Source organism: Pan paniscus, chromosome 18 (assembly GCF_029289425.2).
Source record: "Pan paniscus chromosome 18, NHGRI_mPanPan1-v2.0_pri, whole genome shotgun sequence".
Lineage (NCBI taxonomy): Eukaryota > Metazoa > Chordata > Mammalia > Primates > Hominidae > Pan > Pan paniscus.
The window spans coordinates 1,177,008-1,202,987 of NC_073267.2; the positions used below are offsets into that span (position 1 = coordinate 1,177,008).

The following is a 25,980-nucleotide window of genomic DNA, read 5'->3' on the forward strand; positions in this document are numbered from 1 at the left end:
GAGGATAAACCAACCATTCATCAACGAAGTTTCTTACTCCAAGGACCCCAAATTCCCTCAGGCCCTGGCCTGTCCAACTCTCCCCTGGATGGGACTGTAGTAAGAAACAGAACCCACTTCCTACAAAGGAATATCCTGGGAAGGTGGAGACTTCCAGAACCCTTCCCTCGGTCCTGGGACCCTCACTCCTCTGTATGCCCCCAGCTGACACCCTCACTTCACTGCCCTGAGGGAGCAGGGGGGCAAAGGCCTCCAGCCCCTCCCCACGGGCAGTCACCATCAACAGCCTGGTCCCCTGCTCGAGCCCATCCCCATGCCCCACGAGCCTAACCCACGCCCCCACAAGCCCCTCCCCACATCCCCACCGGCCCATCCCACACCCCCACGGGCCCACCCCACACCCCCATGGGCCCACCCCACACCCCCACGGGCACACCCTCGCAGGCCCACCCCACGCCCCCACGAGCCCCTCCCCACATCCCCACGGGCCCATCCCTACACCCCCATGGGGGCCCAGTGGTGCAAGATGGGGGTAGGATCGCCTGGAGGTAGACACCCGTACACACCCAAGTCCATCAGGCTAAAATCACAAAGAAATTACAAAACGATTTTGGGGGCCTAAAACACTCCAAAGGCCTTGGGAACCTGTTGGTCTTCCTCTGGGACCCTATCTGGGCACAAAGACCCGGCAAAGTGGCCCAGGAGCTGAGCCAGAGGAAGCCCTGCCCTGGCGCCTGTGGACTCTGCCCCCTACTCACACAAGGCTGCCCCTGGTTCCAGAACCCCTCACCACGAGTGTCTCCTTCCCCTGGTCACATCTCAGCGGCCAGTGGGGTCACAATGCTGTCCCATCCCGCGCCTGAAAGCCCAGCCATCCCTCCCAACTGCCCCAGGCCTGGGAGGGGCCAGAACGCGTCTCCAGAAGCACTGGGGACCGGCCCTGGTCTCAGTCCCAGAACAACGGCTGTGGCCTTTGCTGTTTCAACCTCACCGAACTCTGCAGACGGGAGCCCCTTCCCAGAGCCCGCTCTCCATACAGAACCAGGTGCTAGGCATGGCGCCCCATGGGGGACGGGGACCACGCTGGAGGACAGGGTCCACACTCAGGGGATGGGGCCAAGCTGGGGGTGAGGCCCACACTTGGGGGACGGTGCATTGTCGGGAGGGTGCCGGCAAAGGCGGTCTGGTCCTGGAGGGAAAGCAGGCAGCCCCACGGAGCCCTGCCACCCGCTGCTGCAGGTCCTCTCGGGTTCCCGCATCCTTTCCAATGCGCAAGGGCGGCTGGAGGCTCGAGAGACTCCCAGATCCAGGCTCACTGAATATCAAAAGGTGCACTCGCTGCAGGGCGGCAGGAAGCGGCCACATTCGGGGCTGCGGAATTCATTACCGTCAGGCTCCTTCTTTGAAGTGAATGTTACCAAACTCAGCAGCCCTCAAAGCTCAGCTCTATCTAAACTCCAGCAGAAACACAGACGGCAGAATGGGGTTTAACAAATATTGTGGTTTTCCTGCGTCCTGGAAAGCGCGGCCCTGACGAACGCAGCTTCATCCTGCTCAGCAGTCACGTCCGTCTGTGAACGGGGGCGCACGGCCCTGGGACCCAGAGCCCAGGACAGCAGCGGTCACGTCCGTCTGAACGGGGGCGCAGGACCCTGGGACACAGAGCCCAGGACAGCAGTGGTCGTGTACGTGTGAACAGGGGCACAGGGCCCTGGGACACAGAGCCCAGGACAGCAGCGGTCGCGTCCGTCTGAACGGAGGCGCAGGACCCCGGGACACAGAGCCCAGGACAGCAGCGGTCGCGTCCGTCTGAACGGGGGCGCAGGACCCTGGGACACAGAGCCCAGGACAGCAGTGGTCGTGTTCGTGTGAAAGGGGGCACAGGGCCCTGGGACAGAGCCCAGGACAGCAGTGGTCGCGTCCGTCTGAACAGGGGCGCAGGACCCTGCGACACAGAGCCCAGGACAGCAGTGGTCGCGTCCGTCTGAACGGGGGCACAGGACCCCGGGACACAGAGCCCAGGACAGCAGCGGGCGAGCTCACTGGAGGGGCTCTTACAACAGTAGAGAGATGTGAACAGAGACCCAAAGACCAGCCTGGGCAGCACAGTGGGACCCCATCTCCACAAAAAGTTAAAAATTAGCTGGCCATGACAGTGCGCCTGTAGTCCCAGCTAACTGGGAGGCTGAGGTGGGAGGATCGCCTGAGCCCGGGAGGTCAAGGAGCTGAGACTGCACCACTGCACTCCAGCCTGGGTGACAGAGCAAGACTCTGCCTTGAAAAGAAAAGAAATGTAAACATTCTGTGGATGCTGTGGTCATCCTGAGAAAAAGGAAGACACTAGCGACGGGGGCTGTGCGGACTTCCCGGCCAGCGGCCGTTTCACTAAGAGCAGCCGTGTGTATTTTCAGGCGGGTCCCGCTCACACCCACAGCATTGTGAGAGCATGTCCCAGGGAGCCCACGCCGAGCCACGAGCCCTCAGAAGGCAGGGTTTGCTGCTGGTGAAATGTTAGGATCTTTGACTGGCAGCCTCCGCAGACTGCTGGGCTGAGAATGGTCTGGGGCCGGGCGCAATGGCTCATGCCTGTAATCCCAGCACTTTGGGAGGCTGAGGCGGGCGGGTTACCTGAGGTCAGGAGTTGGAGACCAGGCTAGCGGACACTGTGAAACCCCATCTCTACTAAAAATACAAAAATTAGCCGGGCGTGGTGGTGGGTGCCTGTAATCCCAGCTCCTCGGGAGGCTGAGGCAGGAGAATCACCTGAACCCAGGAGATGAAGCTTGCAGTGAGCCAAGATCCCGCCACTGCTCTCCAGCCTGGGCGACAGAGCGAGACTCCATCTCAAAAAAAAAAAAAGGTCTGGGACCGCCCAGTGGGGAAGCCACAGCTACACGCGGCCACGGAGCACGTGAGGTGCAGCCAACGCAACCAAGGCCTGGAGCTTTTTATTTCATTTAGTTTTAATTAATTTTAGAAACACATGTGCCCAGTGGCCGGGCTGGGTGGGGGCCCTGGAAGCCTGGCCCACCTAGAGCCGGCTGGCTGCTGCCTGGGGACACGCACTGCCTGAGGATGCTGCTTTGTGGGCCACAGGGTCCCAGTGACTGACCCTGCGCCCTGCCCTGAGCCACCTGATCTCCACTAAAGCCCATTGTGCAAAATGAAGACAAGGAATGTCACTGAGATGGACACAGACGCACACGCGGCTCGGATGAGCTGAGGAACGCACACACAAACTGCGTTCTCCCAGGCCGTCCTGAACGAGGCCACAGGAAAGGAGCCTCCCCAGAGGTCTCAGATCAGGAGGCCTGACCTTCTAGTGCCTTTGGTCTAGCTGTTCTGAGGCCCAGCACCCGGCGTCATACCTCAGTAACTGGCAGCTCTATGTTCTCCAAGATCAGGGAACGGAAGACAGTTCAAAGACGCATGGCTGCTCGGAAGGCAGGGAGAGCACTGCCGAAGCTACTACGAGTCTTCTGAATTTCTGCGCCGCAGTCCAAAGTGACGTGCTGAGCCGCTGCAGGGTCAGACACAACACGAAACTCAGGCTCACGAGGGCTCTCAGGCGGAAAACATTAACATTAATGAGTCAACGATTCGCTTCTGAGTCCCTACAATTACCACCTGCTACCGAAGAATCAGAATGTGTGACGCTCACCTGAAAACACCCAGGGAGACGCAAAAGCAGAAGACGGACTTCCCTGGGCTGGGAGCGCAAGCGCAGCCCCCGACGGCGGCCACACAGGCTCACGTCCCACCCCCCATGCAGACCCCGTTGCTTTTCCTTCAGCAAGTGGTTGGGGACGCGGGAGGCTGGCTCCAGAGTCACCCGGCTCCTCGGCTGCCTCTGCCGCTCCAGCACTGCCTCTGGGAGTCCACTGCCCCAGGCGCTTCCCCCGCACCCTACTTAGAGTAGAGCCTGTGTTCCCCAGGAGGCCTCACAGGCGAGGGCACGGGGAGGGTGGGCTCCAGGCCCTCTCATCCCCAGCAATTGGTCCTGTGGCCCTGGTGCTGAGACAGGGCAGCACCGTGGCATCGCAGGCCCATCTCTCACAGGGAACACACAAGCTTCAGCCGCTGCCCCCCTAGCCTGCCCCGGCCCGCCCGCTCACAGCCCCCGCGGTGCTGACCCTCTGACCCGCGCACTGGGCTCTTGCCTCACGGACTCGATTTTGCGATCACTGCTCAGAGTCCACAACATCAGACAGCAGGGACTTCTCCCGCTAGACACAGGTGTCGGGACCTAAAGCTTTCCCTCCTCATAAGAACTGAGAAAAAATAATACTGTTGTAATTGTATGATTTTAATTAAAAAAAATTTTTTTGTGGTGATAGGGTCTTGCTATGTTGCCCAGGCTGGTCTGGAATTCCTGGGCTCAAGAGGTCCTGATTCAGCCCCCAAACTGCTAAGATTATAGGCATGAGCCACTGCATCCACCCTGTTGTAATTTTAAATAAATAAAATTTACTAAGAAAAGATTTGTTTATCTAAATGTTGAAGAATGTAGCTTTCTCTGTGGGCATTTTGATACTGAATGTATCCTGGCGCACTCCGGGGGAGGCCCGGGGACTCAGGCCGCCACACACGCTTCCTCACGTGTACTCGCTCCCACACGCGTGAGCACTCCGGGGGAGGCCCGGGGACTCAGGTCACCGCACACGCTTCCTCACATCTACTCGCTCCCACACGCGTGAGCACTCTGCTCCCTTGATGCAGCCACAGGACTGGCAGGCAAAAAACCAGCTGGTTCCAACCAGGTTGTGTCAGATTTGCAAACGGAAAAGGAATTCCTGAAATGATTCCTTGCTTCTTGCTTTAAGAAAAACATGGAAACCATGAACAGACGCAAGCACGCAGAGCCGCACACCCTGACGGTGCACCCCGAGCCAGGTGGCACCCAGCAGCCAGGAAACCCATGAGTGACAGTGGCCAAGGTGGCCTGGTCGTCTGCAATTACAGGAACCTGCCTTTCAAAGTGATTAAAATCAGGAATAAGGTTCCTTTGTATTTACGTTTTAACAGATTCTGATGTTCTTCCTTTCTTTGATTCGATCCAGATTTCCAGCATCACTGGTACTCAATATTGAAGGAATGAAAATACGTGAGGAATAAAATAATGAAGAAAGTGACCTCTACCGCAAGGACACAGGCCCTGAGAGCTGAGACTGCGAAGAGGGCAGGCAAAGATCCACGCCCAGACAGGCCACCCCTGCTCTCCTGGGAAAGGGGCCGAGAGCCAGAGAGGTCGGGGCAGAGAGACCCTGAGTGCGAGGCCCAGGCCAGGGCCTTTACCAGCAAAGACCGGCCCTTCTGCCTGCGCCCTGAGGTCACGGAGAAAGGCAGGGGTGGGGTATGGTCATCCTTCCCAAGGTCCTGGAGTCAGGTCTGCTTACCAAGCTACCATGTGTCCCATGACATTCTGGAGGCCTCCAGGCCCAATGCAGGTCACATCCACTGTCCTCCCGGCCCTGTCCTGTCCACTGGGTGGCTACCCTCTTCCCACCCTCCAGTATTGACTGCGTTGTGTGGGATGGGGAAGACCTCCGGTCCCCTCCACCAAACAAAGCACAAGACAAAGTGCCCGCCAGCGTGAGTGCCGTGAGCACCGTGAACCTTCTCTATGCCGAGGGGCACACAGCCTTGAGCGTCCACGGGGGATGGGCCTGTGGGTGCTTTCCCTCTGCCCCAGGGAAGCGGTGGTAATCACACCTGTGAGATGCCCACAATCACGCGTGCAGCCATCCGTCTCTAGGTGCCCGGGGCCTGGAAGCCCAGGAGCTCCCACATCCAGGGAGGAGGCACGGATCAGATCACAAGCGCCCACCACTGCCATCTGTGCATACTGGGAAGGCTGATGGCAGAGGCTAAGGAACGGGAGAGGCCGGGAAAAGTGCGTGAAGATACATACCAAACACACAACGCTCAACTCTCGCAGAGCTTTCTCTAAATGCATCTCACTTACCGAAAGAGTACCTGAAAAACAAAAGAAGAAACGAGTATTAACACTTCGGCTTGTTTCAACCAAAAACCCACTGTTTCCCCACTGAGTGAAGCCCACCCTGGCGCCCAGCACGGTGTGGGGTCAGGGAAGCCCTGCGAGGAGGACCTGCCCGCTGGGCATTAGGGGAACAGGACCCCCTCCCCACGGCTCACACACAGGCAGGCCCAGAACAGGCACCCAAAACATATTCCAAGATACACCTACTAAGTACCCATAGCAATAAAAAAAATGTATTTTGCGAATGAGTGAATTAATACTTATTTTTTTGCAGCATCAATTAAATGCCACGGCAAATGTCATACTCTGGAATCTGAAAATTTAAGGACATCACATGACCTCGAGCGCAGCTCATTAGAAAAGGGATCTTAAATGAAAGGAATTGGTGGGAAAGGCTGGGCAAGGCCTGTGTCTTTACTATTGAATCGCAACCAAAAGGGGCTTCAGTGATGCTGTGACCCGCTTCTGACCCTCAGACAGCAGAGCCGCGGGCAAGCGGCACGCGTGTCTAGAGGAGACAGCAGAGCTGCAGGCAAGCAGCACACGTGTCTAGGAGGCGGCAGAGCCGTGAGCAAGCAGCACGTGTGTCTAGAGGAGACGGCAGAGCCGTGGGCAAGCAGCACGCGTGTCTAGGAGGCGGCAGAGCCGTGAGCAAGCAGCACGCGTGTCTAGAGGAGACGGCAGAGCCATGGGCAAGCAGCACGCGTGTCTAGGAGGCAGCAGAGCCATGGGCAAGCAGCACGCGTGTCTAGAGGAGGCAGCAGAGCCGTGAGCAAGCAGCACCCGTGTCTAGAGGAGACGGCAGAGCCGTGAGCAAGCAGCACGCGTGTCTAGAGGAGGCAGAGCCGCGGGCAAGCAGCACCAATGCATCCCACACCTGCCTCAGCCTCTGACCTCTCTAACCCCACCCCACCTCACAGCAAGACCTACCCTTGGGCTCTAGAAGAAACCCCCTCTGCCACCTGTGGTCCCGCAAGAGGCGGGCAGGTCGCACCAATGCCTGCGTGAGGAGCCCTGCCTCAGGTGCTCAGTGCCACACCTGACGTAGAAGGCACAGTATGTGGTTTGTGGACACGAAATGTATGGAACAGGCCGGTCCACAGACACAGGAGGTAGATTGCCAGGTTTATCCTGGGGTTGATCAGAATTTTTTTTTTTTTTGAGACACGGTCTCATTCTATCACCCAGGTTGGAGTGCAGCGGTGCATAAGCTCACTGCAACCTCAGCCTCCTGGGCTGAAGCAATCCTCCCGCCTCAGCCTCCCGAGTTGCTGGGACCACAGGTGTACACCACGATGCCCCACTAATTTTTGTATTTTCTATAGAGGTTTTGCCATGTTGCCCTGGCTGGTCTCAAACTCCTAGACTCAGGCGATCCTCCTGCCTCCGCCTCCCTAAGTGCTGGGATGACAGGTGTGAACTGCCCCAGCCAGAATGTTTTCAACGTGGTGCTGATGGCTTCAGAGTCCATGAATATGTACGCTGACTTGTACACTTTATGTCAGGGTTGTCGGTTGTCCAATCTTGTGGCTTCCGTGGGCCACAATGGAAGAAGAAAAATTGTCTTGGGCCACACATAAAATATACTAACACTAGTGACAGCTGATGAGCTAAAAAAAAAAAAAAAAACTCATAATGTTTTAAGAAAGTTTATGAATTTATGTTGGGTCTCATTCAAAGCCATCCTGAGCCGCGTGTGGACAAGCTTGCTTTAAATGCAGTTTTATGGTATGTGAATTCTATCTCACTAAAGACATTAAGAAGCAACGTTGCCTAATGAAATCCACAGGAATGAAAAGCTACAGGGTGTGGGACGGCCCTCAGGGCCCACTGCCCATCCCAGGGCTCCCTACACCATCTGACCTTTGAATATGTCTGTGATTTTCCACCTTGACATTACAATAAAAGCACAGCAAAGGCCATGACAAACGACCTCTGAGCCGTGGGGGAGGTGGGTGGGGACAGGGCACTGGAGGGCTCATTCTTCAACCGCATCAGGTGTGTGGCTGCCCCAGTGGCTCTGATATCTTTTTAAATCATCCCTTTCCCGGTAGAGGTCCACACTATTTACAGGTAAAAGAGTACGAAGTCTAGATTTGCTTTTCACTCCAGAGGAAGGAGGCTGGGAGGGAGAGAGGGCACCCTGTGGGCTGAGGAAGGAGGCTGGGAGAGAGGGGGTACCCTGTGGGCTGAGGAAGGAGGCTAGGAGAGAGACGGGGCACCCTGTGGGCTGAGGAAGGAGGCTGGGAGAGAGGGGGTACCCCGTGGGCTGAGGAAGGAGGCTGGGAGGGAGAGAGGGCACCCCATGGGCTGAGGAAGGTGGCTGGGAGAGAGAGGGGGCACCGTGTGGGCTGAGGAAGGAGGCTAGGAGAGAGGGGGTACCCCGTGGGCTGAGGAAGCAGGCTGGGAGGGAGAGAGGGCACCCCGTGGGCTGAGGAAGGAGGCTGGGAGAGAGGGCACCCCGTGGGCTGAGGAAGGAGGCTGGGACGGAGAGAGGGCACCCCGTGGGCTGAGGAAGGTGGCTGGGAGAGAGAAGGGGCACCCTGTGGGCTGAGGAAGCAGGCTGGGAGGGAGAGAGGGCACCCCGTGGGCTAAGGAAGCAGGCTGGGAGGGAGAGAGGGCACCCTGTGGGCTGCAGGATACACTCCCTGCCCCCATTTCCGTGACCAAAATCTTCCAAGCAGCCGCTGTACACATTGGCTAATGCTAGAAATAAATTTACCCACAAAATGTTCCCAATATATAACCTTAGTTGAACGGAGAAAGGAAAAGGAGCTGATTTTTAAAATCCATAGAGAATAAAAGCTTTGCTCTTTTATTAGCCAGGTGTGGTGGCGCACACCTGTAGTCCCAGTGACTTTGGGGCCGAGGCTGGAAGATGGCTTAAGCCCAGGAGTTCCAGGCTGCAGTGAGCCAAGATTGCGCTACTACTGCACTCCAGCCTGCGCGACAGGGCGGGAGATCCTAGCTAAAAAGACGCAGCCTCACGCTTTTATCAGAAGGGACCAAGGCCTGGAAGAGTTTCAGTGACTCAGGGCCACCAAAATACAAGCGTTGTGCAGAGAAGGGGTGAGTTCAGACGCAGCTGCCTTCGCATCAGCTGAGGGTGTTTGAAAACGCATTCTTCTGTCACTTCACCTGCTTTGAATTTTGCATTTCAAGGCTGCCTGATAAAAGAATCTTTAAATAGCAGGTTTTAGCTAAGGTAATGACATGAAAAACTAAAACGTCTTATTACTTTCATAGCTTTTATTATATTTTCAACAGTTAGAACTCACGTTAGAAGATACTGACTCCATGGAGTTCTTCTGGGTTTGTTCTGCTGTTTTGTTCTTTAAAGAAACTCAAGTCCTTCCCCGGACAGCGGGACGTAGATTTTGCTTTTGGATGGTCAGGGTTAACACGCTCCCTCTGACTGCCTAGTGAGGTCAGGAACCTGCTCCCCTGTGAGCCCCCACACCTGACTGACAGGCCGCTGGGGTCTCTGTTGACTGACAGGCTGCTGGGGTCTCTGTTGACTGACAGGCCGCTGGGGTCTCTGTTGACTGACAGGCTGCTGGGGTCTCTGTTGACTGACAGGTCGTTGGGGTCTCTGTGCTAGGGAGGCAGCAGGACCCCCGATGCCCTGCAGATGCTGCACACGGCCCCAGCACAGGCCCTGCCCCTTGCACTGGATGGGGGCTCCCATTTCTATAGGAAGCTTTTGATTTAAAAACACATTTGGCTCTAGCTACTTATCATCTGTAAAAAGACTTCATGTATAAATATTTGTTAAATTTTATGCTCCCCATTTTGGGGCAGGCTAGTTGTAAATTTGTAAGAAACCTTCCAGTTTCTGGCCTAGTGCAAAGAACTTTGCTGGAGGCCTATCTAGAGTGTGTAGTAGGGACTTAATCATGAACCATGTTCTCCTGAACCACGCCTGGGTTCCTGACTTGTGTCTGCAGCCGATCCTGAACCACGCCCCGGTTCCTGACTTGTGTCTGCAGCTGATCCCATCATCAACCGTGTCCTCCTGAACCACGCCTGGGTTCCCGACTTAATCATCAACCGTGTCCTCCTGAACCACGCCCGGGTTCCTGACTTGTGTCTGCAGCTGATCCCATCATCAACCGTGTCCTCCTGAACCACGCCTGGGTTCCTGACTTAATCATCAACCGTGTCCTCCTGAACCACGCCTGGGTTCCTGACTTGTGTCTGCAGCTGATCCTGAACCACGCCCAGGTTCCTGACTTGTGTCTGCAGCTGATCCTGAACCACGCCCAGGTTCCTGACTTGTGTCTGCAGCTGATCCCATCATCAACCGTGTCCTCCTGAACCACGCCTGGGTTCCCGACTTAATCATCAACCGTGTCCTCCTGAACCACGCCCGGGTTCCTGACTTGTGTCTGCAGCTGATCCCATCATCAACCGTGTCCTCCTGAACCACGCCCGGGTTCCTGACTTGTGTCTGCAGCTGATCCTGAACCACGCCCGGGTTCCTGACTTGTGTCTGCAGCTGATCCCATCATCAACCGTGTCCTCCTGAACCACGCCTGGGTTCCCGACTTAATCATCAACCGTGTCCTCCTGAACCACGCCCGGGTTCCTGACTTGTGTCTGCAGCTGATCCCATCATCAACCGTGTCCTCCTGAACCACGCCTTGGTTCCCGACTTAATCATCAACCGTGTCCTCCTGAACCACGCCTGGGTTCCTGACTTGTGTCTGCAGCTGATCCTGAACCACGCCCGGGTTCCTGACTTGTGTCTGCAGCTGATCCCATCATCAACCGTGTCCTCCTGAACCACGCCTGGGTTCCCGACTTAATCATCAACCGTGTCCTCCTGAACCACGCCCGGGTTCCTGACTTGTGTCTGCAGCTGATCCCATCATCAACCGTGTCCTCCTGAACCACGCCCGGGTTCCTGACTTGTGTCTGCAGCTGATCCTGAACCACGCCCGGGTTCCTGACTTGTGTCTGCAGCTGATCCCATCATCAACCGTGTCCTCCTGAACCACGCCCGGGTTCCTGACTTGTGTCTGCAGCTGATCCTGAACCACGCCCGGGTTCCTGACTTGTGTCTGCAGCTGATCCCATCATCAACCGTGTCCTCCTGAACCACGCCTGGGTTCCCGACTTAATCATCAACCGTGTCCTCCTGAACCACGCCCGGGTTCCTGACTTGTGTCTGCAGCTGATCCCATCATCAACCGTGTCCTCCTGAACCACGCCTGGGTTCCTGACTTAATCATCAACCGTGTCCTCCTGAACCACGCCTGGGTTCCTGACTTGTGTCTGCAGCTGATCCTGAACCACGCCCGGGTTCCTGACTTGTGTCTGCAGCTGATCCCATCATCAACCGTGTCCTCCTGAACCACGCCTGGGTTCCCGACTTAATCATCAACCGTGTCCTCCTGAACCACGCCCGGGTTCCTGACTTGTGTCTGCAGCTGATCCTGAACCACGCCCGGGTTCCTGACTTGTGTCTGCAGCTGATCCCATCATCAACCGTGTCCTCCTGAACCACGCCTGGGTTCCCGACTTAATCATCAACCGTGTCCTCCTGAACCACGCCCGGGTTCCTGACTTGTGTCTGCAGCTGATCCCATCATCAACCGTGTCCTCCTGAACCACGCCTGGGTTCCTGACTTGTGTCTGCAGCTGATCCTGAACCACGCCCGGGTTCCTGACTTGTGTCTGCAGCTGATCCCATCATCAACCGTGTCCTCCTGAACCACGCCTGGGTTCCCGACTTAATCATCAACCGTGTCCTCCTGAACCACGCCCGGGTTCCTGACTTGTGTCTGCAGCTGATCACATCATCAAGACTGAAGTCTTTGTCATGTGGTGAAGGCCAAACGTGGAGTTATTTACAGAAGTTACCAAAAAAAAAAAATCACAAAAAAAGAGGGGCGCCTTTGGGTGAGAGCAGCTGGGGGGCTTCCGTGTCTACCCGCCTCGCAGGAGAGGGGGTGGAGCACCCACCAGACCACTGTGCCTCCCACTCAATCACGGGATGGGGTGCCAGCTAGCACTGGCAAGGCCGGGACGCTGGGTCCCGCTGTGCAGGGCCATGGCCTGCCTGGTACAGGGAAGCGCTAGACTGAACAGTGGCTTGTGGGGACGGCAGGGATGGGGCTGGACAGCGGCTTGCAGGGACAGGGCTGGATGGTGGCTCACGGGGACAGCAGGGACGGGGCTGGACGGCGGCTCACGGGGACGGCAGGGACGGGGCTGGACAGTGGCTCACGGGGAAGGCAGGGATGGGGCTGGACGGTGGCTCACGGGGACAGCAGGGACGGGGCTGGTCGGCGGCTCGCGGGGACAGCAGGGACGGGGCTGGACGGCGGCTCGCGGGGACAGCAGGGACGGGGCTGGACGGCGGCTCACGGGGACGGCAGGGACGGGGCTGGACAGTGGCTCACGGGGAAGGCAGGGATGGGGCTGGACGGTGGCTCGCAGGGACAGCAGGGATGGGGCTGGATGGCAGCTCGCAGGGATGGCAGGGATGGGGCTGGACCACACATACCAGGTCGGCGGCGCCAGTGAGGCAACTGGTTCACTGAAGACACGACTGCTGCCACCCTAATGTTTAAGTTCATACAACAGAGAAAATAAAATGGTAATAACAAGAGGTGTCTTTGCAAACATCTGTCGCCTGTTGCCACTTACTGGAGCTGCCAAGAGGAAGTCCAGGTCCCAGGGCTGTTGGGAGGACCCGGGCTTTGAAGCCAGGCAGCGCAGGGAGCACCAAGTGCATGCGTGGCTCCCACGGACAGATGGACGGATGGACAGACGAAGGGATGGATGGACAGTGCTCCCAATACTGTGTGAAAACCGACCTCAGAGTACATAGTCCATTCACTACAGGTGAGCAATTTAAAACAGGATGTAAATAGCCCTTAAAAGTGTAAGGAAAAAGTGCTGGAGGCCATTTCGACGAAGCACCAAAGGCAGCAATGAAAATGGGGAAAGACGGGCAGACTGGACACAAGAGGAAGCCTGTGTGGAAAGCAAAGTCCGTGCATACAGAATGGGATGCGGCCGAGGGGTTACGCCTTCCACGTGCGTTCACCTTCCCGGACAGCAGGGCCTCTTACAGATGGATAAACAAAGAATATTCACACCAAAGGGGAACAGCAAAGGCAAAACACAAATCCCCAGAGAAACAACAAGAGCAAAACCAAGAAAAATAACTTGGCAGAGAAATGCGTATTTAAATAACATTATTTTCACTTATAAACTCTCAGTGGTTTTTCGGAAATGGGATGCTCTGAGTAGGGAACAGGACAACAGCACGCTGCCCCCGCCGTGAGCACGAACCCTGGGTGCAGGCTGGCGGCACCCGTCCACCACGCACACGCTGACCCAGCAGCCCACCTCAGGAGCCAGTTCACACAGTAAGTCACAGCCCTGCAAAATATCCCTGCGCCACAAAGCTGGCCACCGAGGTGCCACTTCCAGCAATAAAAACCAGCAACAACCAACGTGCCGGCCGGTGGGCTTGGCGCAATGAGCAAACACACGTAACAGACCACCCTGTGGCCACCACACGTGCCGCCGAGCAGCGGAGGTCCAGACGGGCACGTGGCATCTGGGGCACTGACCGGTACGTGGCTGAGACTGCCGGCACCAGGCCTCGACCCTGCTGTGTCTGCGGCGACCCGGCCCACTCTCCACGCGGCCTCTGCCTCTGTCAGGAGCAGTACATGCTGACCAAAGCTGCTGTAAGACAACGTCGGCGAGATGGGAAGATACTTGTGATTTGATGGCAAGTAAAAAAACTTTGGTTATTTCCAATATTGTCATAAGGACCAGGTAATGAAAATTGTTTCAGAATTAAGTGACCGGACAGGGAATAAAACAGGGTGCGCAGTCTGAGCCCACCTTTGTTAGAGAGAAGCCCAGGGCAGTGGGCTAAAAGGAGGCCCCCAGAAAGACCTGTCCACATCTTAATGCCTGCACCCTGTCTTATTTGGAAAAGGGGTCTCTGTGGAGGTAATTAAGGATCTCGAGGTGAGGGCGTCCTGGACTATGTGATCACAGGCGTCCTCATCAGAGAGAGGTACCAGGAACCCTGAGACAGACCAAAGGGGAGGAGGCAAAGCGGCAGGTACCCGAGTGATACGTCCACAAGTCGGGGGTGCCCGGAGCCTCCAGGGGCTGGAAGAGACGAGGAAGGACCCTCCCGCAGAGACTCAGAGGGAAGGGAAGGTCCCTCCTCCCATAGAGACGTGGGGGGAACTGGCCCTGCCGACACCCTGATTTCGGACTTCTGGCCTCAAGAACTGTGGGAGAGTAAGTGTTTCTTGTTTGAAGCCTCCCCACGTGGTCACGGTCATGGCTGCAGAATGCCGCTGTGCGTCTCTCACGGGGCCGTGGGAAGTGGTTTGGACATATCTCCGTTGCCTGTTGACCACCTCGAAACACAGGCTCACCCACTGGGGACTAGCATATCATGGAGGACAAGGCAGGTGGTGTGGGAGGGTCCTCCCCGCAGGCAGCATCCTGCCTGGGACGACGACCACAGGAAACAGCTGGGAAACCCCAAAGAGGAACACCGTTTATTTAAAGGAATGCATAACTTTAAAATATCAGTGTCATAAAGGATGGATGTCCCAGAAGAGACCAGACAACTAAACCCAACGCCAAACCCTATTCTGGAAAGTAAATGCTATAAGGATTATCCTTAGGTCAGATGACAAACTGGAAAATGAGCGGGAGACACAGTCCCAGAACGGCAACCATGTTAAACCTACTGCAGCTGATCCCTGCGGGAATGAAAAGAACACTCTTCTTAGGAAATACACCCGGAAGTATTGCAGGGTAAAGGGGTTCATCAATTACATCAAAGTGGCTGATAGTGCCGTTCTGATCTTCTATGTCCTCTTTTGTTTGTTTAGTTGTTCTTTCAATTATTGAAAGAGTGATTGATGTTAAAATCTCCAAACAGAATTGTGAATTTGTGTATTTCTTCCCGGAGTTCTGCAATTTTTGCTTCATATATTGTGAGGTTCAGTATGTGGTGCCTTTATGTCTTTGTGATCAATTAAGTCTTTTATTACCACAAAATGTCTCTGTACACCTCTGATAATACTCCGTGTCCTGAACTCTACTTTGTCTAAAGTTAATACAGCCACTCTAGCTTTCCAGTATATTTATGTAGTCTATCCTTCTTTATCTTTATCCTTCCTCTTTCAACTAATTTGTACCTTTATATTTAAAGCATAGCTCTTGAAAACTGCATATACTTGATACTTGATTTTTTAAAATTGATTTTTTTTTTTGAGACGGAGTCTCACTCTGTTGCCCAGGCTGGAGTGCAGTGGCTCACTGCAACCTCTGCCTCCTGGGTTCAAGTGACTCTCCCTGCCTCAGCCTCCTGAGTGGCTGGGACTACAGGCACGCGCAACTATGCCCGGGTAATTTTTGTATTTTTAGTAGAGATGAGGTTTCACCATGTTGGCCAGGCTGGTCTTGAACTCCTGATGACCTCAGGTGATCTGCCTGCCTTGGCCTCCCAAAGTGCTGGCATTACAGGTATGAGCCACCATGCTTGGCCTGATTCTAAATCTCTGTCTTTTAATTGGAAGATTTAGTCACTTACATTTAATGTAATCATTGATATGGCTGATTGGTTATTTTTTGTTTTCAGAGTCTCACCTGGTTTTTCGTCCTGTTCCTCTGTTTCTGCCTTCTTACTGGAAGCAAACATGTTTAACACTCCATTTCAATCACTCCATGGGCTCCTCAGCTACATATCTTTGCACTACTTTTAGTGATTGCCCTAGGGCTAACAGCAGGTATCTCACCTACTCACAACGGACCTGGGGTTAATATTTTCTCGCTTCATGTAGAATTTAGAGAGCCAGTGATGTTACAGATTCAGGAAGGACCCCCTCCCTCCTTTGTGCTAATGTTGTGTATATTACAGTATTACAGTTTTTGCCTTAGTTGTGTCTGTATTAAATTAAGAAAAAAAGAAATAGAGAACATTTCATATTTCCTTACCTTTACCATTTCCAGTGGATTTTACTCCTTTCTATAGATGACTTTCTGCCTAGCAATAATTCTTTCTGCCAAGCAATAATTCCTTCAGCCTGAAGATATTCCTTTAACATTTCTATAGTGTGTCTGCTGGCAAAGCCTTCTCTCAGTTTTCTGTTATCTGAAAATGTCTTTATTTTGCTTTTGTTTTTGAAGGATATTGTCACTGGATAGAACTCTGGGTTGACAATCGTTTTTCTTTAGAACTCTAAAGATGCCAGTCCATCATCCTCTGGCCTCCAGTGGTTATAAGAAGCCAGACATATTTGAATCTTTATTCTTTGAGTGTAATGTCTTTTTCCTTCCAGGTGCTATCTTTGTCTTTGGTATTCGGTAGTTTGACTACAATGTGCCCAGATAACATTTTCTGTTACTTTTACTGCTTACAGTGTGCTGAGCTTCTTGGATTTACACATTTATATCATTCAGCTATTATTTCTTTAAATACTTTTTATGCCCCATTTTCTGTGTCCTCTCTCTGTGGGGCTCCAATCACAAGTATGTTAGACCACCTGGTGCTATATGCCTCATTCTCTGTGTCCTCTCTCTGTGGGGCTCCAATCACACATATGTTAGACCACCTGGTGCTACGTGCCCCATTCTCTGCGTCCTCTCTCTGTGGGGCTCCAATCACATGTATGTTAGACCACCTGGTGCTATTTGCCCCATTCTCTGTGTCCTCTCTCTGTGGGGCTCCAATCACATGTATGTTAGACCACCTGGTGCTATATGCCCCATTCTCTGTGTCCTCTCTCTGTGGGGCTCCAATCACAGGTATGTTAGACCACCTGGTGCTATCCCACATGTCACTGAAGCTCTGCTCATTTCAATCTTTTTTCTGTTTGTTCTTTAGCTTGGATAATTTCTACAGATTTCTCTTAAAATTCATTGAGGCTATCTTCTACCCACCTCCAACCTGTTATTAAGCCCAGGCAACAGATTTTTCAGTACAGATACTGTACTTTTCAGTTCTAAAATGTCCAATTGACTCTTCTTTAAAGATTCAGAGTCTCGGCCAGGCACGGTGGCTCACGCCTGTAATCCCAGCACTTTGGGAGGCCGAGGCGGGTGGATCACAAGGTCAGGAGATTGAGACCATCCTGGCTAACACGGTGAAACCCTATCTCTACTAAAAATACAAAAAATTAGCCAGGTGTGGTGGTGGGCGCCTGTAGTCCCAGCTACTCAGGAGGTTGAGGCAGGAGAATGGCATGAACCCAGGAGGTGGAGCTTGCAGTGAGCCGAGATCGCGCCACTGCACTCCAGCCTGGGCGACAGAGCGAGACTCCATCTCAAAAAAAAAAAAAAAAAAGATTCAGAGTCTCTGCTAAATTTCCCATGTGTTCATTCATTAAGACCACTACTAGGCTGGGTGTGGTAGTTCATGCCTGTAATCCCAGCACTTTGGGAGGCCGAGGTGGGCGGATCACCTGAGGTCAGGAGTTTGAGACCAGCCTGGCCAACAATGGTGAAACACCATTTCTATTAAAAATACAAAAATTAGCTGGGTGTGGTGGTGCACACCTATAATCCCAGCTACTTGGGAGGCTGAAGCAGGAAAATTGTTTGAACCTGCGAGGTGGAGGTTGCAGTGAGCCAAGATCTCACCACTGCACTCCAGCCTGGGGGACAGAATGAGACTCTGTCTCAAAAAAAAAAAAAAAAAAAGAGGAATACTTCCCTTGAGTCCTGGTGTGTATCTGTAATGGCTACCTCAAATCCTCTTTTCTACTTGTGGTATCTTGGCTATCATGGTCAGTTTCTTGTGACCCTTTTTTGTTTCCTGTATAGGGATCCTATTTTCCTGTTTCTTTACTTGTGTAGTAGTTTCTGATTCTAGTTGACATTATGAAAGATCATAACATCATTGAGAGGTTAATTTTGTCTGCTTCCTTTGGAGAGTGAATGAGTCTGTCTGGTAAGCAGTTGAGCTACTGGAGGATGAACTTGGTCTTTCCAAAAGCTCAATTAGGGTCGGTCTAGAACAGCCCTTTTCTAGGGCGAGAGGAACCCTCCTCCTAAGATGTGGCCTTTCTGGGGGCATGGGCTGAGTGCCTAGGGTCTTATGCAAGTCACCTCCGGACCGGCTGATGGGGAGGCTTGTCTCCCAGCCAGCACTGTGGGACCCTCAGACTCACCACTAAGGTCACCACTCCCTACCTGCCACTTTCCACCAACCTCAAAGACTCTACCTGCCACTTTCCACCAACCCTCAAAGACTCTCACTCTCCACATTCACAGCTTAGAACAAACCCAAAGACTTAGTGGAATCCATGTAGCTTTCTGTGGTGATGTCTGTGTTAGCTCCTTTACTCTGGTGCCTTGCCGCACAAATGCAAGCTGCCCTCAACTCTGATCCCTGCCTCCTGAGCTTGGAGACGCCTTGTGTTCTGCTGGGTGCCCTAGCTGTGGTGTACAAGGTGCTCAGGCAGAAGGCCGGGGCCACCAAGGCCACCCTGTATGTATCTCCTTTCCGGGGACAGCAGTCCTGGGCACCTGTGCCCTCTGGTATTTCACTTGCTGACGGTTTCATAGTGGGGAGGCTCGTCCTGCACCTGCCACTCTGCCATGGACGGGCATGGAGGCCATGAAGACAAATCTCTTATTTTAAAGTATTGTTTCAATGTGAGACATCCTCTCCCTCAAACTGCCCCTGCCAGGCTTGCCCTGTCTACGGCCCCTCCTTGCTGCCTGCTGAAGTCTCGCCCTGTCTACGGCCCCAGTGCCCTAAACACCCCATCTCGTCTCAAGTGTCATCCCTGCCCCTTTGGTGCACCTTGATGATTATGGGATGTACTCTTCAGAGTCAAAGAAATACATATCTCTTGTTAGGTTAAAAAAAAAATAGGGGGCTGGGCACCGTGGCTCATGCCTGTAATCCCAGCACTTTGGGAGGCCAAGGCGGGTGGATCACTGGAGGTCAGGAGTTCAAGACCAGCCTGACCAACATGGTGAAACCCCATCTCTACTAAAAGTATAAAAATTGGCCAGGCGTGGTGGCAGGTGCCTATAATCCCAGCTACTTGGGAGGCTAAGGTGGGAGAATCGCTTCAACCCAGGAAGTGGAGGCTGCAATGACCCGAGTTCGCACCACTGCACTCCAGCCTGGGCGACAAGAGCGAGACTCCATCTCAAAAAAAAAAAAAAAAAAAAAAAAGGAAAATATTTGGCTGGGCACGGTGGCTCATGCCTGTAATCCTAGCACTTTGGGAGGCTGAGATAGGAGTATTGAACTTTGAGCCCAGGAGTTCAAGACCAGCCTGGGCAACATAGTGAGACATCCATCTCTACAAAAAATAAAAATATTAGCCAGGTGTGGTGCTGGGTGCCTGTAGTCCCAGCTATTTGGGAAGCTGAGCAGGGAGGATTGCTTGAGCCCAGGAGATTGAGGCTGCAGTGGGCTGTGACTGTGTGACTGCATTCCAGTCTGGGTGACAGAGCAAGAGGCTGTCTCAAAAAAAAAAGAAAAAAGTTCAGCCGGCACTGGGTCAGAGTTAAAAAATTTAAAAAAGAAAAAATATCTGTTTAAAATGTGAAAGAGATTTAGGTTAAGAACGGAAAGGGTCACAATCTATTTGGATAACTAGAAGGCCTTGGCAGAAAGGGTCGGGAATCTATTTGGAGAAGTAGAAGGCATTGGCAGAAAGGGTCAGGAATCTATATGGAGAAGTAGAAGGTCTTCGCAGAAAGGGTTGGGAAACACATGTTATGTGGCTTCAAGGAATCCACTCACCTCTAGGAAATGAAGTACGTCACGGTTCACACACCACAGCTACTGTGGAAGAAAGCTCTGGACGCAGGAGACTGGGTTACCAAGTCCCCGCAGGACCAGAAAAGCCTCAGTACAAGGTGCAAAGACAGACTGTTCTCCCCCCGGCGTCCAGCTGCCTGAAATGTTTCTCTTGTTATGCAGCAATGATAGGAAACCCTCTGGAAACAGCTGACATGGACACCCCAAAACAAGCTAATGGTGGACACAGAGTTCACCCCAGAACAAGCTAATGGTGGACACAGAGTTCACCAAGAAGTCAATGCAGAGTCTCGGAGCTGGCTTCAGCTGTGGTTATCTGCAAATGACTCATGGGACATGGGAGTTCTTTCGCCTTTGAAGTGGACCTGCGACCACAGGCCAGCCAGGGAGGGCAAGGTGCGGCGGCTGCCAGCCCCATGTGCTGCAGCAGCCACGAAGGGGAGGGGACAGCTGGGTGGCAGTGGATGAAGCCACTCGTGTGCTTTCCGAATTCACTGTATTGTTGCAAATCCCAGAAACCTCAGATCCCAACTCTGCCATTACAGCTCCAAGCAGGAGTGGAAGCCAGAAGGAAGCGCTTCTCCCAGCAAGTCCTAGAGAGGAGGGGGACAAGCCTCTGCAGAAGGCACCCACGGCCACGCTGTCCTGCGGCCTCCTATCCAGGGCAGGGTGTCCGCTAAGGCAACTGATCCAAGGCCAGAAGAGGCCTTTCACAGCGTGAGGCCCGGACAGTCCTGGTCTTCCTGCTGAGGCTATGGCAGACTTTTAGAGCAGACTGGAAAGGTGAGTGCTCACAGGCCCCTCCCGTGGGAGTTCCCATCTACAGGTATGCTGTTCGGAAGGTGGGCTTAACAGAGAACGTTCACAGGTCCAACCTCAAGCCAAACAACATGGGCTCAGTCACCTACATGGCCCATGCCCTGCCATGGATTCCTCTGCCTCTCAAGGGACCTCACGTGCCCTGGTGGGCCTGACCAAGCTGAAGTCAGGGCGCCCCCTCCTCAGTGTCCACGGTGCCAAGCAGGGGCTCAGCAAGTATCTGCCAGCTGTGTAAATGACCCGAGTGATGACAGTTGCACCAGCAGACACACACAGGCTCCCACATGAGAGACGCTCACCCACCTGCCAGGCTCTGGAGACTAATCCCCGTCTAGCCAGGAAGGTAACTCTGTTGTTCAGAGGTCAGCTCACAGGCAGGACTGAGTGCTAGGCAGGAGTCAGATATCACAGACAAAGACACCCAGCACACAGCAACAGGGTCAGGCTTTTCCCACGCCATTTGAAAGGAGGACACGACCATGACCCGGCTGACAGAAGAGATGCCCAGGGTGGGCTCTCTGAGTGCCTGGCCTTGTGTGGCAACCGCCACCCCTCCCACCACGGGGTCCCTGAACCTTGTGAAATGAAAAGGACGTCACTTTTACCATCAAATATGTCTACGCCTTGTCAAATCCCTTCCCATGCATTAACACAGAGACAGAGGCTGCAGCCCAGCCAGGGAGGGCCCCACCCACCCAGTTGGGGCTACGCAGGGGCAGGTGGTGGAAAAGGTGTTGCAGGTACTTGTGGAACCTCCTTACATTGAAGTCCTGGAGCCCAAACATGCTGTTCATCGTCAGTGAGAAATGAAGCACCGAGGGCAGTGTCCCTGGGTGCTGGCGGCCTCCCAGCGTCCCCTCCAGCCCTGGCGCTGCTCTCAGCACTCTTTGAAGTGGAGCCACCATCCGTCCTGCCCAGGAAGGAAGCTCCAAGGGCAGCTCCCTCCACAGGAAGGAGGACCCCTGAGGTGTCCTGACTTTGGTCCAAGTTTCTGGAGAGGATCTTTCCTTCCTTCTGGGGTCGAGACAGTGGGGAAGGGATGGCGGTGCTGCCGTGCTGAAGAGCAGCAAAGCAGCCTGCAGGGCCACTGCCAAAGCCAAGCGCGGACGACAGTCAGAGCCAACGAGAGAGTCACAGCCAACGACAGAGTCAGCCAATGACAGAGTCAGAGACAACGACAGAGTCAGCCAATGACAGAGTCAGCCAACGACAGAGTTAGAGACAATGACAGAGTCAGCCAACGACAGAGTCAGCCAACGACAGAGTCAGCCAACGACAGAGTCAGCCAACAACAGAGTCAGCCAATGACAGAGTCAGAGCCAACGACAGAGTCAGCCAATGACAGAGTCAGAGCCAACGACAGAGTCAGCCAATGACAGAGTCAGAGACAACGACAGAGTCAGAGACAACGACAGAGTCAGAGTCAACGACAGAGTCAGCCAACGACAGAGTTAGAGACAATGACAGAGTCAGCCAACGACAGAGTCAGCCAACGACAGAGTCAGCCAATGACAGAGTCAGAGCCAACGACAGAGTCAGCCAACGACAGAGTCAGAGCCAACGACAGAGTCAGAGACAACGACAGAGTCAGAGCCAACGACAGAGTCAGCCAACGACAGAATCAGAGACAACGACAGAGTCAGCCAACGACAGAATCAGAGACAACGACAGAGTCAGCCAACGACAGAATCAGAGACAACGACAGAGTCAGCCAACGACAGAGTCAGAGCCAACGACAGAGTCAGCCAACGACAGAGTCAGAGCCAACGACAGAGTCAGCCAACGACAGAGTCAGAGCCAACGACAGAGTCAGCCAACGACAGAGTCAGAGACAACGACAGAGTCAGCCAACGACAGAGTCAGAGACAACGACAGAGTCAGCCAATGACAGAGTCAGAGACAACGACAGAGTCAGCCAACGACAGTCAGCCAACGACAGAGTCAGGCCAACGACAGAGTCAGCCAATGACAGAGTCAGAGCCAACGACAGAGTCAGAGACAACGACAGAGTTAGGGACAACGACAGAGTCAGCCAACGACAGAGTCAGCCAACGACAGAGTCAGAGACAACGACAGAGTCAGAGACAACGACAGAGTCAGAGATGACAGAGTCAGAGACAACAGAGTCAGAGCCAATGACAGAGTCAGCCAATGACAGAGTCAGAGCCAACGACAGAGTCAGCCAATGACAGAGTCAGAGACAACGACAGAGTTAGAGACGACAGAGTCAGCCAGCGACAGTCAGCCAACGACAGAATCAGAGACAACGACAGAGTCAGCCAATGACAGAGTCAGAGCCAATGAGAGTCAGAGCCAACGACAGAGTCAGAGACGACAGAGTCAGAGCCAACGACAGAGTCAGCCAACGACAGAGTCAGAGCCAACGACAGAGTCAGCCAACGACAGAGTCAGAGCCAACGACAGAGTCAGCCAACGACAGAGTCAGAGACAATGACAGAGTCAGTCAACGACAGAGTCAGCCAACAACAGAGTCAGAGACAATGACAGAGTCAGAGCCAACGACAGAGTCAGAGACGACAGAGTCAGAGCCAATGACAGAGTCAGAGCCAATGACAGAGTCAGCCAATGACAGAGTCAGAGCCAACGACAGAGTCAGCCAATGACAGAGTCAGAGACAGCGACAGAGTTAGAGACAACGACAGAGTCAGCCAACGACAGAGTCAGCCAACGACAGAATCAGAGACAATGACAGAGTCAGCCAACGACAGAGTCAGAGCCAACGACAGAGTCAGAGCCAACGACAGAGTAAGCCAACGACAGAGTCAGAGCCAACGACAGAGTCAGCCAACGACAGAGTCAGAGACAACGACAGAGTCAGCCAACAACAGTCAGCCAACGACAGAGTCAGCCAACGACAGAGTCAGCCGACAGAGTCAGCCAACGACAGAGTCAGCCAATGACAGAGTCAGAGCCAATGACAGAGTCAGCCAAGGACAGAGTCAGAGCCAACGACAGAGTCAGAGCCAACGACAGAGTCAGCCAACGACAGAGTCAGCCAACGACAGAGTCAGAGCCAACGACAGAGTCAGCCAACAACAGTCAGCCAATGACAGAGTCAGCCAATGACAGAGTCAGCCAACGACAGAGTCAGAGCCAATGACAGAGTCAGCCAACAACAGTCAGCCAGCAACAGAGTCAGCCAACGACAGAATCAGAGACAACGACAGAGTCAGCCAACGACAGAGTCAGAGCCAATGAGAGTCAGAGCCAACGACAGAGTCAGAGACGACAGAGTCAGAGCCAACGACAGAGTCAGCCAACGACAGAGTTAGAGCCAATGACAGAGTCAGCCAATGACAGTCAGAGCCAACGACAGAGTCAGCCAACGACAGAGTCAGAGCCAACGACAGAGTCAGCCAACGACAGAGTCAGCCAATGACAGAGTCAGCCAACGACAGAGTCAGAGCCAATGACAGAGTCAGAGCCAATGACAGAGTCAGCCAACGACAGAGTCAGAGCCAACGACAGAGTCAGCCAATGACAGAGTCAGCCAATGACAGAGTCAGAGACAGCGACAGAGTTAGAGACAACGACAGAGTCAGCCAACGACAGAGTCAGCCAACGACAGAGTCAGAGCCAACGACAGAGTCAGAGCCAACGACAGAGTCAGCCAACGACAGAGCCAGAGACAACGACAGAGTCAGCCAACGACAGAGTCAGCCAACGACAGAGTCAGAGCCAATGACAGAGTCAGAGCCAACGACAGAGTCAGAGCCAACGACAGAGTAAGCCAACGACAGAGTCAGAGCCAACGACAGAGTCAGCCAACGACAGAGTCAGAGACAACGACAGAGTCAGTCAACAACAGTCAGCCAACGACAGAGTCAGCCAATGACAGAGTCAGCCGACAGAGTCAGCCAACGACAGAGTCAGCCAACGACAGTCAGAGCCAATGACAGAGTCAGCCAAGGACAGAGTCAGAGCCAATGACAGAGTCAGAGCCAACGACAGAGTCAGCCAACGACAGAGTCAGCCAACGACAGAGTCAGAGCCAACGACAGAGTCAGCCAACAACAGTCAGCCAATGACAGAGTCAGCCAATGACAGTCAGCCAACGACAGAGTCAGAGCCAATGACAGAGTCAGCCAACAACAGTCAGCCAACGACAGAGTCAGCCGACAGAGTCAGCCAACGACAGAGTCAGACAACAACAGAGTCAGAGCCAACGACAGAGTCAGCCAACAACAGTCAGCCAACGACAGAGTCAGCCAATGACAGAGTCAGCTGACAGAGTCAGCCAACGACAGAGTCAGCCAACGACAGAGTCAGAGCCAACGACAGAGTCAGCCAAGGACAGAGTCAGAGCCAACGACAGAGTCAGAGCCAACGACAAAGTCAGAGACAACGACAGAGTCAGAGCCAACGATGGAGTCAGAGCCAACGTTCTGGAAAAGCTGAAGCGACTTCAGATACTATAGCAGATGCTGTGCTCAGGGCTCCAGTGTCCTGCAAGGCTGCGTGGCTTTATGTAACAGGAAGGCCAGCTCTGAGCAGAGTCAGAGTCCTCTCTAAAATCACTTAGAGTTTTATGCAACAATTATTAAGCTGTGGCTCTCTCTGTCATAAATGTTGCCAAACCCCCAGATGTTTAAATTTCTAGACCAAGAAGACAGACCCCCAAGGTACCAAAACAAAAATGTGCAAGTCCACGCTGCCACAAACCACGCTCAGGTGAACGATAAATGGGGAGCAGAGAGAAGCCTCCCACGCAGGTGGGCTCATGACTCCTGCAGACCCCCAGAGGCGGGCGGAACCTCACACCTCCAGTGAAGACTGCAGAGCGACGTCCTCACCAAGAGCATGCGGTGAAGGGAGAAAAAGCCGCTTCACTGTCCAGACACCCAACAAGCACAGCCCCCACCAGGCCACCGTCAGCAGAGACAGCTCATGTGAACGTGATGTGCGGGGGAGGTGCGTCACAGGGCCTGGGGCTTCGGGGGCAAACCACAAACAGCCACAAGCATTGCACGTGGCCCCAGGCCTGCAGACTCCCGTGAGAGCGCCTGACCCCAGCACACCACTTCAGCCTGTGCTGACAGCTCATGGGCGCCTCGGCAAAGTCAGGCCTGTGTGCGTGGAGGGGTCCTGGGGCGGAGCCACGTTGTGGGTGCCCAAGGCATCCCCAGACCTCCTGCCCTGCCCTGGTGACACTGTCCGGCCTGCTTGTTGAATGAGGTGACGCACTCAAGTGTAGGTGAGACCTGAGGAAACACCAGCAACTGGACCTGGCAGCGATGCCCACCCCAGCAACAGCCACACAGTGGGGACCCCCCTTACAAGTGCCCACTCCAGCACAGCTACAAAGTGGGGAACCCCCCCACAGGTGCCCCGATGCCAGCTGCAGCCCTCCCTGCATGAG

At 54.0% G+C, this 25,980-nt stretch overlaps 1 protein-coding gene across 12 annotated transcripts in view; it reads right to left on the reverse strand.

Moving 5' to 3' along the window:
* Positions 1-25,980, reverse strand: part of LMF1 (lipase maturation factor 1) — a 131,779-nt gene that overhangs the window by 76,104 nt on the left and 29,695 nt on the right. For all 12 annotated transcript variants that reach the window (XM_063598176.1, XM_034951650.3, XM_024925938.4 and 9 more), the window contains exon 3: positions 5,966-5,976. In XM_063598176.1, the coding sequence (XP_063454246.1) occupies positions 5,966-5,976 (11 nt within the window). The remainder of the gene's footprint in view (positions 1-5,965; positions 5,977-25,980) is intronic.